Genomic DNA, 13,390 nt, shown 5'->3' on the forward strand with positions numbered 1-13,390 from the left:
TGTGTATTTTAGTTGATTTGGAGGTCAAGGATGTCGTCATGTGATGTAACTAGAGCGATAAGCGTCCTTATCTCTTTGCTCTTTTTTGGCCTTGTGTGTGTCTGTGATTGATAATGGCAGCAAAAATCAGGAGGGTTAAAGAAATTCCCAGAGCAGAACATACGGGAGGGGGGACTTCAAGGAAATGTTGACACATGATAAACCCCGTGTGTGTGTGAGTGTGTGTGCGTGCACCTCTGTGACCCAACACATGCGTACACACAGTGAGTGACACACCTCCTATCTCACTATGCTGGTGATGATTCTTTATTTTTAGCTCAGATCGAGTTTCCAGCCCCTCCTGCTCCGCATGGTTCAGCAGCCAGAAGTGCTCAACAACACAACTCCCTGTAACCTGGAGCGCAGCAGTTCCTGCATATGTGACTCGGAGCTCAGCAGCAGCAGCAGCAGCGCCCAGCGAGGCGTTGATTGCAGGAGGCGGAGGAACAAACACCCGAGATGCCTCGCAGAAGCTACGGAGAATCTGAAATTGCCAAGTCACTGTGATGCTTTGTCATCAGTTTGAGAGGATGCAGAGGCAGCTGCTGGCTCGGGATCAAAACTGACAGGTACGTTAGAGACAATTCAAAAGTGGTTGTGTAGTTAAAGACTAAAAAACTTCTTTATATGAGTTTTTCTCCTCAAAGGACTACAAATGTCTCTGTTTCATAACGTGGTTGAGCTGCTGAAGTGCAAGAACAGCTATGTAAATATGGACTTTTAGAAAGTCCGGTATAGTGACAGATCAATAAAATCTCAAATATAGGTTGTAAATATGATAAAGTTAAACTTTGCATGCAAAACACCTAAAACTGTAAAAACCTTGAGAGACACACAAATCGTTTCCACACAAACCACAACACACAGAGATTGATCTTATTTAGATGATCACTGAGCTCCTTTATTTGATTTTGGTTTTTCCAGTTTAAATGTGCTGTTTTTGTCTTGTATTTGTGACCTTGTTAAATTAGTTTGTCTGAGCATCGTATTTTTTTTATTTTATGGAGCTATTTGATAACTATTTAGCTGCTATTTAACACAGAAACTTCAAAACTTGGGGGATCAATAAAGTATATTGCATCTTCTTGTGACCCAATGATGTCACAATAATTAAAGCTTCTCTGTACATGCCTGTACATTAACAGGTGCAGATTTCAATGGCGATTCTTGGGAAACATTAAAGATGTATATAACTATGACAGGTCGATTTTTCTTCAACAACAAATTCTTTTATTGCTACCAAAAATGAGAATTATGATTTCATGCCACCTCTGAATCTCTTTTTGCCTGCATGAATACCTCTGCCTGATGGAGGAGGCAGAAAAAACCCCACTGCAACTATGAGGGGTTTTTTTTCTTCTCATGTGTAAGATCGCAAATTGATCTTAAACATTCTGCATTAGTCTTTTCATAAAATAATTTAAAACCTTACAGAATTCACTAAAACGATGAACCGAATAAGAAGAAACATCTACAGCTATGACTTCATCGCTATCAACTGAACTTGAACTGTACTTTAATGCAATACCACTTTCACTTTATACCAGAAGATGGAGCACAAAGTTGATGTACCCCGTTATTTAACCTAACAAGTAAAAAGGAATTTATTCAAATTCACAGGAAACGAGTTCGGGGCTATTTTCTTTTGAAATCCATCCATTCTCATTCCCAACACGTAACATACCAATGATTTGTTACATCCCGAGGCGTATCGTAGTAACGCGAAATGTAACCTTCCGCATCCCTATGGTACGATTGTGGATGGAATCCAACAGCGGTAACGCTCCAGCCGTCTATTCCAGCGCTAACACTAACCTTAACCATATCAGATAGTGTGTTCCAAAGCGATTCATGATCAGAATGTAAAATAAATGTACATGTCTAGATTCACTCTCATACCTCCAAAAGCGTACTATCCCGATGATTTGTCACATAGCGTTGATATGTTATGTTTTAGGATGAGAACATGTTGCTTCTGAAAACGTTTCAAAATGCTGCCCCTTCTGGTGAAAGGTTTAGTTCATATTTGCAGATCTTAATTACACCAATTCTCATTAAGACATTACAGTCAAAATAAAGATTATGAGCATGAAAAATATGAATGAATCCACACTTAAACTGTTACTTTGTTTAAATGTTTAAGCAATATGAGCACAGACTGATAAATCCTGTCTCAGTAGTGATAATATTACACGGAAAATGGAAAATAATTATTTCTTTCGAAAATGATACAGAATACCCGAGATTCTCACTGAATTTTGTTTTTTCTGTTACATAAATAATGTCCTGGGTGAGGTGTACATACGCCACCACTTACTTTATAATGTGGCTTCTTGACCTTTATTAAGATTAGATAAAAACTGTATTTTTTAATTCTGTAACTGTAAAGTGTAAACTGCTATGCCGTTCCTTTAAAATGGCATTTTAATATAATAAATGAATTTCAAACAAAACCTCGTCTACAGTTATGCATTTGCATTATTTGGGTTTGCTTTTATTCTCCACTGCAGACCAGGTGACCTGGTATACCTATCGCCCAAAGACTGCATCCTTCCTACAAATGATGCTTCTGCAAGCGGAAGCAGGTGAGATGTCAATCACACTCTTATTTCTTAAATGACTGTTATTCACTTAATAGGGACCCACGGACACGCAGTATTTCCAGCGTGTTACTAGTTGTTGCAGTAGGCCTCTTTAAACACAAGAGGTCGCTATGCTCCTTTGCATCAGCGGTGGTTAAGATTTGCTCCCTTCAAACAAACTCTGAAATTAAGCCAAATCTTTGGATTTCCCACCGGGTCTGATACCTGCTGCCCAGAACCTCTGCTGTTGTGACATCACCGAATTTATTTTTACTTTATTTTTTTCTTGTCCTGGAAGTAAAAGAGCCTCCGCGTCATAGAGACCCAGCTGGAGGTGACAGAAGTGAATAATGCGAAGGTTAAAGCTGATGGAAGCTAAACTGAAAACCAGTTCTCAGCAGGTTTCGTTTGTTTGATGTAAACACTCTTCTTCTCGCCACACATCGTCAGGACAGTTATTTTCCTCGGATCGTACCACAAAGTTTGTCCGTGGGGGGTTCGTTTCGTTTGGCTGTTAGATGTGTGTGTATGTGCACATACATCGAAAAATTCATTTAATCATAACATATAGACTTAAACATTTTTGTGTGTGTTTTGTGTGTTTATTTATGAAAAAGACAGCAGGAGTTGTGTTTTATTGATGAGGTTTAGCACAGCTCCCCCCCGCGCACTAAGCTGGTCGCCCTGGTCTCGTCCTTTTCACTTTTCGACAAAAAACGCTTTGTCTGTTACTTCAATAGCGAGTTAGTTTGGTTCCAGTGCTGAGCTAACTTTGGTCTTTATCTTTGAATTCATTTTAAGAACAGGGTGAGGGAGGGTGTGTTTTTAAAAAAGTGAAATGGAGGAGGCGTAAGTGGAACTTTCTGTGCTGCGAGTAAAGTCTGAGCGGCATCATTGTCGTGGCCTTCAGAGCTCGGGTCTGTGTTAGCTGGCTAAAGGGGCTAACAGTTAGCTGGAGCCGGCCGGCTGATGCCTCTCTGTGCATCCGAAGCATGTTGATGTGTTCCTGTGAGAAAGTGGATTTTAACATCACGTCCCGCACCGTGGCCCGGCTGGTTTTCGAGGCCGAACAGGATAACAGAAACGGAGGAAACTCGTCCAATGGGAGGTAGGACTTCTACGGACTTTTAAGGCTCTAAAAGTTTGTTGTTCTTGGTTCTTCTTTGCGCCTCGGTGGTCTTTCTTTGCGCTGCGGCTGTTTAACGGGTGGCAGGAGGTCGGAAATCTTTCAAGTGGTTATTTTCTGCACCGCGACGAACCGAGCAGCAGACTTTTGCACAGTTTAAACCGCAGAGCTAGTGCGTCTGACTCGGCTGTAGTCGGTGTGTTTGTTGGTGCAGTCGGAGGAGCTTCGTTTCACGGCGGGGACAGATAAGGCTCGCTCGTGTGTGCACGGGGATCACGGTGGCTGGATTACTCTGGGCAAACAAGTCTGTGCCAAGATTGTTCTTGTTCAAACAGATCACATCAAATACTGTCAGACGTGCCGGGGCCCTAGCCTTGGAAGTTCACGCTTTGAAGGCAAACAATGGACACACACACACAGGTTATCGTAACACACGGAGTTATCAGAGTTATCGTAGCTTCGCGTTTGCTAATATTTTATTCAGTTTGCAGAGTGGATTTCCTCGTTTCACTGTTTGAAAATGTTATGATTATGTTTCATTGGTGTCAGTGTAGCTTTAGTGTTTTTGCTCTAATGCAGAGAGTATTTATGAGGATCATGATTTTAAGAAGTTCACAATAGTTATTACAAAAACATATAAACACACAGCAGTTTTGAAGGCAGGAGTGTTGACCTCCAAAATCTCTATAAACATCTGCACCAAAGCCTCACCAGGTGGGCTGTGATAACAAATTTAACCAAAGACTGAAACTAACACACATTCTGGGTTTTGCACAATGTCGTTTCAGTTTGTAAACACAAGAAACTTTAACAAAAAATGATGCACAAGCAATTACAAAGTGATTCTCTGTTGGAGGACCCGTCTGCACTGTGTTTTCGGATAGTGTTGGCCTTGGCAGTGCCAGCTGGGCCTTGATACCAGCCACAGATTTTCCAAAGTTTGTGTTTGTGTCTCATACTGAAAAGAAGTGTGGGGTTGTTGCTGTTATTTCTGCCCATTTAGTAAACATAATTCTGCTTGAGGTATAAGTCAATTGAACCATATCGGAAAAAAGGTAGTTGAATGTTCCCTGGTGTATAACTTTTCTGACAAAAAAATTCAAATTTTTTTTCTCAATTTACAAGCTATCTTAGAAAACTGAAAGTTTACTATGAGTTGAGGCGTCTTTGAGGTATATAGGTGGTAGCTGTTATTAGCTATTTATTTTATGTTTCCACAGGATCCATTGAACAGTTATGGCTGCAGGATATAAAACTCCAGCATCTCTTAATGTTTCAAACCTAAAGCAAATAAAACTGAGCAGGGAGGGGGCATTGCGCTTGAAATCAACCCTTTTAAATCAACAAAGGCTCTTTCGGGGTTTTTGGATCTCTTGTTAATTCACAAATAAAACAACATTTACACCGATCAGTAATGTTTATCGGCTAATTTACCCCTATTTGGCTTGTTTGATCATAAAGGTTGCGTATCTGTTCTGGAGCAGCTGCGTTTTAAAAATTGGTCTCTTGAGGCTTTAATTAGTGGCTGTTATCTGAAAGCCCCAACATTCACCCAGTTTTGGCTATTTCAGAGTTTCTTGAAGGGAGAATTTCTTTAAATGATCCAAAAATAGTCAAACATAAATTAGCTCATTACAGATGAATTCTATTGATCAGTCTTCTGATAATCATTGCTGTCTGACAGAAATGTCTGTAATCAGTTAAACCATCACTTTAACAACTTGTATGTGAGGAAGCAGATTTATGATAGCTGTGGTCAGGTCCAGGCAGGCCAGCGTTTTGAACGCCAGGTTTCTGCTCTTGTTGCTCCTCAGGTGGCTCCTTCCAGACAGTGCTATGTTTTTCTCTGAGGCTCCTTATCTCAGGAAAGTCTGCCTAAACTCAAAAGAGTGAGACTTCTAAGCTGAACACAGAAGTGGGAGGATCGCAGAGCGTTTTAGCCTCTCGTTGCCAGCATATATGTACAGACTGGACAGCGGGAAGTGGATTGGTTGAAGAACTGAAACTGAGACTGCCAACAAGTTTTCTGCTGCGTATTTTTTCTCTGCAAGAAACCCTCAAACCTGTTCACTTGAGAGCTGTTTTGCCTTTTTTACCACTTCAGGAGAAGTTGACCAGCACCTTCAGAAGAAAATCTGTTAAATTCACAGGAAACATGGTGCGTAATCAATAAGTTGCTGTCTGTGGCCGACACGTGGTCGGTTTTAAATGCTCGTCCTTCTTGATGGCCTTGACTGAAAAGCTCAAAAGATGACGATGTCCCCTCCTGCAAGACCAGAGGGCATGACTCTGGCTCAGCCCATCCCCGTCCCAATGCTGACCGTCCTCCCGCCGTCCTCGGACACAGAGTCCTGGTCTTGTTCGCCTAGTCCCAGACCCCTGCGCTCCGACCGACCCCGTGGCTCCCACCGTAGTAGGACAAGAACCAAAAGGCGGAAACAGGAAGAGCAAGGCTGTGCTTATAAGCCGCAATGGGGCAAAACTCCACAAATCGTGATACAGTCGTCCACAGAGAGGGGAGCTGTTCAACATCGGAGTCCCTCGCCCTCTTTGGTTACTGAGATGGGGACAGCGAAGCAAGGTCGGGACAGTCCGTCACATGACCTCCTCATACCGCCGTCTCGCTCCTGGTCTCGTAGTCCGTCACCCAGCCGCCGCTCTCGTTGGTCCCTCAGGAGCCTGCTCGGCAGGGACTCTGACGGAGACCGCTGCAGGTTAGTGTGCTGGATTCAGTCAGTGATTTATTTGTTTTTATCTACAGTTTATCTGCTCCTCATGGCACAGGCCAAGCTCAAGCTTTTCTTTTTACCTTCAGTGATTCAAGTGAAGGTTCTTTCTTATCTCGCAGCACATAAAGTTCAGGAGGTCAGAACAGAGCGTCCGCACCGTGTTCAGCAGCCTCCTGGGTATTCTGTGCTTACCGCTGTGTAAAAACATCAGCCGATTTGCATTCAGGCCCGCTGAGACGGCGGTGACTCACACGAGCTGTGCAGCCTCTCATCTGTGCACATTTGGTGAGAGATAAAAAGCACATGACGCTCTCAGTCATATTTTTCTCTCTGAAACTACACGAGAGCAGCTATTTTGGATTAGGGTGAAGGTAATTACCTAAAGCTAGTGAGGACAGGATGAAAAGTTTTTCTTTCTTTTTTTATTTGTATGACATATAGCCAAAGTTTGTACAGTTAAGGAGGAGGAAAAAGAGAAGAACTGAGCTGTATATCCAGGGTTTTTCCTTTATATGTAAAAATAGGTGTGGGCCTTCTCGTAAAGCTTATTTGGGTGGCTGTAGCTCAGGTGGCAGAGCAGGTCAGCCACTAATCAGAAGGTCGGTGGTTCGATCCCAGGCTGCATCCTGGCTGCATGCCAAATATCCTTGGGCAAGATACTAACCCCGTGTTTGCCTACTGGTGGTGGTCAGAGGGCCCGGTGGCGCCTGTGTCCGGCAGCCTCGCCTCTGTCAGTGCGCCCCAGGGCAGCTGTGGCTACAATGTAGCTTGCTATCGCCAGTGTGTGAATGTGTGTGTGAATGGGTGGATGACTGAATGTAGTGTAAAGCGCTTTGGGGTCCTATGGACTAGAAAAGCGCTATATAAATGCAGGCCATTTAGTATATGTGATATAATGTGCCACAAACAGGACTTTAATATCACCAACCATTCCCATGTTATTACCGTGTATCCATATAAATGGCCCACCCTGTACTTATCTAAGCAGCACTTTTTCCTCTGAAGAGATGAAGAGATTATGTTCACAAGTAAACCTGAGGATGCGTTATCTTGTGATGGTGGCATTACATTTCGTGTCAGTGAAACTGTTTCGTCAGGGTTTGGAGTCAGTCTCTGCGTGCAGCTGTGCAGCTCATTTCAACATCTGTGCATTAACTCTTTATAACTATTTTTTTGAACAGTAATAAAATATATATATATTGCACATCAGGTCATCTTACATATTAAGCCAGCATATTCTGCTTTAGCTCTTTTGCACACATCTGTTTCAATCTCCATATTTTTGCCTCTTTTTCTGTCATCATTTATTTATTTGTACTATTTGTATTTATATGTTTTATTCTATATATTAATCGGCATCTGTGGGTGGACAGCACAAGAATTTCATTGCACAGAGAAATGCCTTTTTCTCTTGTGACGCATGACAATAAACACTTTGAATCTTGAATCTCTAACCTGTCAGAAACCAGCTGCAGCACATTCGACTGAAGCAAGTCGGGTCCGGTGTGCTTCTGCAAAGCTTGATATTACTTAGGCAAGCTCCTTTTTCATGATTCTGTATTTAAATGTTCAATCATAGCTTTAAATATATTTTGATTAAAGAGTTGTCATCTCACCTTTCTACAATTTATTAAAAAAAAAAAAGCTCAAGGAAAGTTTGTGTTTAAGCTGAAAGTAAATGAAGTTTCCTTTTTTATTCTTTAAGAAAATAACAATTTTGTGTCTCCAGGCAAATAAACATTTCATAACTGCAGGGTTGTTTTTTTTATTGTTTTTACCTTTACTGCATTACAAAGGATTCTGTGTGTAACAGCGTCTGAACCTCACCTAAAGAAAGCTGTGTCCTGGGTGTGATTGTGCTTTATGTTTTAACATGTTTAGTAGTTTGATTCCATGCAGAAGCTCATTAGTCCACCACTGCTCTCTGCATGTGGCTGCTGTGCTGTGCCTCTGTTCCCGCGGAGTTTCCCACTGGTTGTTTTTCCTCTTCTCTGCGTAAAAACCATAATCAGTGCTGTGGCAATGGCTCTAAGAAAATGCTATAAATGATTGTTCAGAGTTTGAACAGAATTATGCGGGTGGGGGTTAAAGTTCACAGCCTCTTCTTCCTGGAATCTCCCAGAGGAGCAGAAAGGGTCAGATCTGGTTACTCCAGGTTCAAGTAAAATTTAAACCGTTTATAAAGGGATGAGCTTGTTTGGGCAGTGTGATTGATTAAGGATGTATTTGTAATTTAGTTACAGGACAACTTTAAAATGATGAATTATGAGAGGAAATGTACTTTTCACCTTTATAGACCAACAACAATATAGCCTTATGATGCCAAAATAACTGGAGATATGATTCCTGTACCTCGTTACAGAATCTACATAATTCTCTATTTATTTTCCTCCCAATTTCTAATTATATGTATTTATTTATAGCTGAAAAGCTTTTATGCGACACATGTCTAAGAAATCCTCCCGTTTTGACTAAAAACTCATTACAACACAACTTCTTTTATTAACGTGGGAGTGTTTTTATCTTAGCTTTTCTTTCCTCCCACATACCATACCAGTCATTTGTTTTTGCAGATTACCTGTTAAAATCCTGATTGAGTCCAAGTATGCTATGATGTCAAATTTAAAAAACCAAAAACCTAGAAGCAGTCAGATGGCAGGATCGCAGTGATAAAGCAAAGACTGTACCCTGTATTTAAACATCAACATCACTGCTCCAGATGACCTGAGAGGATGGTGTGACTTTGAGGACAGAACCCGGGTTATGTAAACTGTAAACAAAGAAAATGAGACCACCTCTGAAGGAAAAGCGGAGCTGAGTCAGGCACAAGGACCAGAGGCGGGTTCCTGCACTCTTTATCTGTTCCTCGGAATGATGACATCACCTCCAGCCAATGGGAGCGAGTTCCTGGTCTGATGATGTCATGTGAGCCCAATCAGATGAGGGATGTGTGGATCACTGCAGTGGGCTTCTGAGGGCATGCACATGAACAGCTGTGCCCTTGTCCTCTTCATCAGCGCCTCCTTTTATTGACCTACTTATATTGTTCTGCAGCATATTAATGATTTTTAATGTTCACAGCTGACCCGGCCAGCGAGGATTAGGGAGGGTTTTTTAATGGTGAAAGCAAATGTTTGTGGAGCTTAAATGGAAAAGAAAACATTTGGTTTAAATAATGTTTGGTGAAACTGGGGCTGCACAGGTTTCAGAGTTGTCACAACATTTGCATGTTTCCCACAGATTTGTAGTTTATTCAGGTTGGGATGTGTCTGCAGTGAGTTGTCAAATAGGGCTGCCACGATTAGTCGACTAGTCACGATTACGTCGACTATCAAAATCGTCGACGACTGATTTAATAGTCGACGCGTCGTTTGAAGCTTTGTAAGATCACAAAAGACGCAGGAATAAGTAGCAGGATTTAAGAGTGTAATAACGGACTGAAACAGAAGATGGCAGCACTGCATGTACAAGGATGCCAGCTGCCGTTAAACCCCGAAGAAGAAGAAGTAGCTCCGTCCCAGAATTCATAGCGCAGCCCAGCTCTGTTGTCAACAATGGCGGCAGCTAGTTAGTTTTAATATTGCTCTTATTATTCTTTCTGGGTCACAAAATAAACGTTTAACATATTTTCAGGCGAGAATGTAGCTGTGTAAACCTCAAATATCTGCTCAGTTTATCAGGACACCACATATTTTCAAAAGCGCTCCGACGTTTTCGGAGACGTCTGTTACCCACTAGCTCGATAGCTAGCCGGGGGCAAGGTCACTAGAGCCGTGAGAACACCGGACTCCCGGCAAATCGTTTTCAAACCCACTGCCGTCACTTAGCTTAAAATGTTATTGTTTGGCTTTTTTTTAGTATTTTATTTGTTCCTGAGTAAATCAGTTTGTCTGAGATTAAAGTTATAGTTTTTACACAGCTGAATAAACGTCAAGCAGACAGCTGATCATCAGAAGTGTGAGATGCTCGAGAGTTTACTCCGGTGTCCTGTTATATTTTAGATAGCAAGGAGTTTATTAAACTTCACCGAAACAATCTGCAAACTTCATTAAACTTTAATAAACTATCATCTTGTCTTTATTTTTAATTAGCACAGACCTGAAACACTTAAAGCTGTAAGCTAATGATAGTTATATAAGAGCAGATGCTGCTGGTGCAATAAGCTGTACGCTGTATGTCCAATGGATGATGATGTGATTAGTCGACTAATCGCAAAAATAATCGGTGACTAGTCAACTATCAAAATAATCGTTTGTGGCAGCCCTATTGTCAAATATCACGTTGAATTATCAAATCAGATTGATAATGGAGCACCATGATGTGAACTGACACTGAGGAAAAACAGCAGCATGACTGAGAACAGTTTTCTTGGACTAAACTGTGACTCAGCTGTTCGAGATGTAAGATTTAATAATAGAATAGAATCATAAATGTAAATTAAATAAATTTAAAATATGAAATATCTGAAATAATACATATAATGTCTAATAATAATAACACAAAAGATGCTCTATATTATGAAGTGGACCCTTCAGTAATACAACAGAAAAAAACCCAACAATCATATGACCCGCTGTGACCAAGCACTTTGGCAACAGTGGGAAGGAAAAACTCCCTTTTAACAGGAAGAACCCTCCGGCAGAACCAGGCTCAGGGAGGGGCGGGTCTGATGGACCACCACTTTAAAGCTGTTCTTGTCTTCTGGTGTTGTTTTGCAGAGGACACAGTCTGAGGTTTGTTGTGTCAATGTTTTATGTGTAGAGTAATCAGTACAAGAGTGCACTCCATCAGTTTCATTTCATGGTGTAGGTTAAAGTTCAGCAGCTCTGTTTCCTCTTCGTACAAGTGCGTACATGCTCGTTCTAAGAGAGGAGTCATATACTAACATGATGTTCAGCCCTATAATGTGAGCATAATCACTCGCTGTATGGTATTAACTGATAATAACACGTGACCCATGTTAGTCACCGTATGAGTGCAGCTCTTCTGGATCACACTGCGTATATTCATTTGTTGCTGGTTTTAGGAATTGTTTTAGAGTTACTCACTTTTACTGGGCAGGACCTCATGTCAACTTTAACCAGCATTAGTAGTAATCAGTGAGGCTGCTGACTGACATTTGGAATAAAACAATACATGTGTGGTGTCTTTGAGCAAGAGGAAACTTTGCTTCTGTAATTGACATCGTATTTATTTAAACAGGAAAGGGGAGCAGAACTCATTCATAAGCAATGCTGCTTCAGTGCTGATGATTTATACGATTTATACGACACAGTGCATATGACTGTGTCGTCATATGAAGTAATAACTGTCATTGTTCTAATATTTTTCCATGCAAATGTATTAGAAATGTTTCCTTTAATGTTTTTTTTTTAATGACATGTCAGAATCTTTTATTTGCTCTATGCTAATTTCCCACCATGAGGCATAGTGGGCTTCATCTTTTAGACCCAGAAGCCATGTCTGTGTTTTATTCGGTCTGTGTTGTTAACTACTAGCATGCCTGCCGTTTTGCCATTAGCGTAGCTTTAGCCACTATCAAGCTTCCTCCCCATTTGCGTTGATGGGTTGGGCTTCTTGTTTCCTTAGAAACAGACATTTAAAGACCTGCATGTTGAATCCATAATTCTAGATTTGCCCTGAATGTCAGCTGCATGGAGGGCTTAATGTATATAGGTTAAGTGCTCTGTGAATGTGGTTTGTAGTCTAAAGTGCTGTGAGTCAGTAAGAAGAGCAGTATGAAAATGCCAGTCTTCTTGCAGCTTGACTGAAAGGCTTTTATCCATAGCTGTAGCCTCATTATAACTGTATGTGGCTGCAGTATAGCGGGGGAAATACTGCATGCATGTCAGTGAAATGAAGTCATGCACAATCATGGTGCTAATACTTCAGCAGAGATGATTGTGATGTTTACCTGTTACTATACCTTCACTGCATGAAACAAAGGAAATAACATCACTGATGGGGAGAAAAATGCTGACTACTGGCCCTGATAATCGCACTGTCACTGCTTTAACCTGGAGTTGTTAATTAGCTTTTGCAGTTGTATTCTTTGGTTTGTGTTACAGCATGTACCCTCACAGGCTCTGAGGTTTAAAGTAAGCAGCTCTTTGTTTGGCTGCTCTTTTACGGTGCATTCATCTGGCCTTACACATTACCCGCTTGGTGCATGAGACTCTGACATGAGTATGAGTCATCTGTGGGTGAACCTCAGAAAAGCAGATTACACACAGGGAGACAGAATAGTGGAAATGTGGGCCTAGCTCAGGCCAGTGTGGATTATGATGTGGACTGTAATCCAGAGGGATGGACAGAGAGCCTGAGGGTTAAAGGATTGGGTGGGCTCTGGACTTTGGCCAGGTGGACTCACTACAGGCAGACGTGGCCTCTGTACTGTCAAAGCTAGCCACATTGGAGTCGTGTTTGTAGCTTTACAAGATGCTATACTTGAACACATTAATAGGTAATGACCCACAAACTAACAAACCTTGAGGTTAGCTCCAAAAGTGACCATCCCCATGGACTCATGTGTGAAAATACAGTACAGCCTACTACAGAGCAAAGCAGTTTTTCTCTTTGTGGATAGTTTCCCTCCTCATAACTGGACACAAGGTGAGTTATTAACCTGCACAAAGTCAGCGCGCCTGTTTTGCTGAGTGAGATCCTAGGGCTTTAGCAGGCTGTGACTTGGTACTAATTTGCAGATATATTTGCTCGTGTGATGCACGCGTGCACTTTATGGATGGCGCTTGTTAGCAAAGCTTGCTAATATGAGCTGAAATCAGAATATTTAATCTGTGTTCTATATGCAGAACAAAGGCCTTATTACAGATTTTTTTTAAAATTGATTTATAAATGTGTATTAACTTAAATGTTAAATCATTTATATTTTAAAATCTGCAAAACAATAAATT

The 13,390-nt window shown here is 41.3% G+C and overlaps 1 protein-coding gene across 3 annotated transcripts in view; it reads left to right on the forward strand.

Annotated features, from left to right (window-relative positions):
* Positions 1-359: 359 nt before the first annotated feature.
* The window catches only part of LOC101484213 (protein Aster-A), a 43,500-nt gene continuing 30,469 nt past the window's right edge, over positions 360-13,390 (forward strand). The window contains exons 1-3 of one of the 3 annotated variants that reach the window (XM_076886180.1): positions 360-608; positions 2,550-2,624; positions 5,562-6,461. In XM_076886180.1, coding sequence (XP_076742295.1) covers positions 5,998-6,461 — 464 coding nt within the window. In that variant the 5' untranslated portion in view covers positions 360-608; positions 2,550-2,624; positions 5,562-5,997. Of the gene's footprint in view, positions 609-2,549; positions 2,625-3,531; positions 3,730-5,561; positions 6,462-13,390 lie in introns of those variants that run through there. The other 2 variants (XM_076886183.1, XM_076886184.1) reach the window with 2 other exon arrangements.

Source organism: Maylandia zebra, linkage group LG1 (genome assembly GCF_041146795.1).
Source record: "Maylandia zebra isolate NMK-2024a linkage group LG1, Mzebra_GT3a, whole genome shotgun sequence".
In the NCBI taxonomy this organism is placed as follows: Eukaryota; Metazoa; Chordata; class Actinopteri; order Cichliformes; family Cichlidae; genus Maylandia; species Maylandia zebra.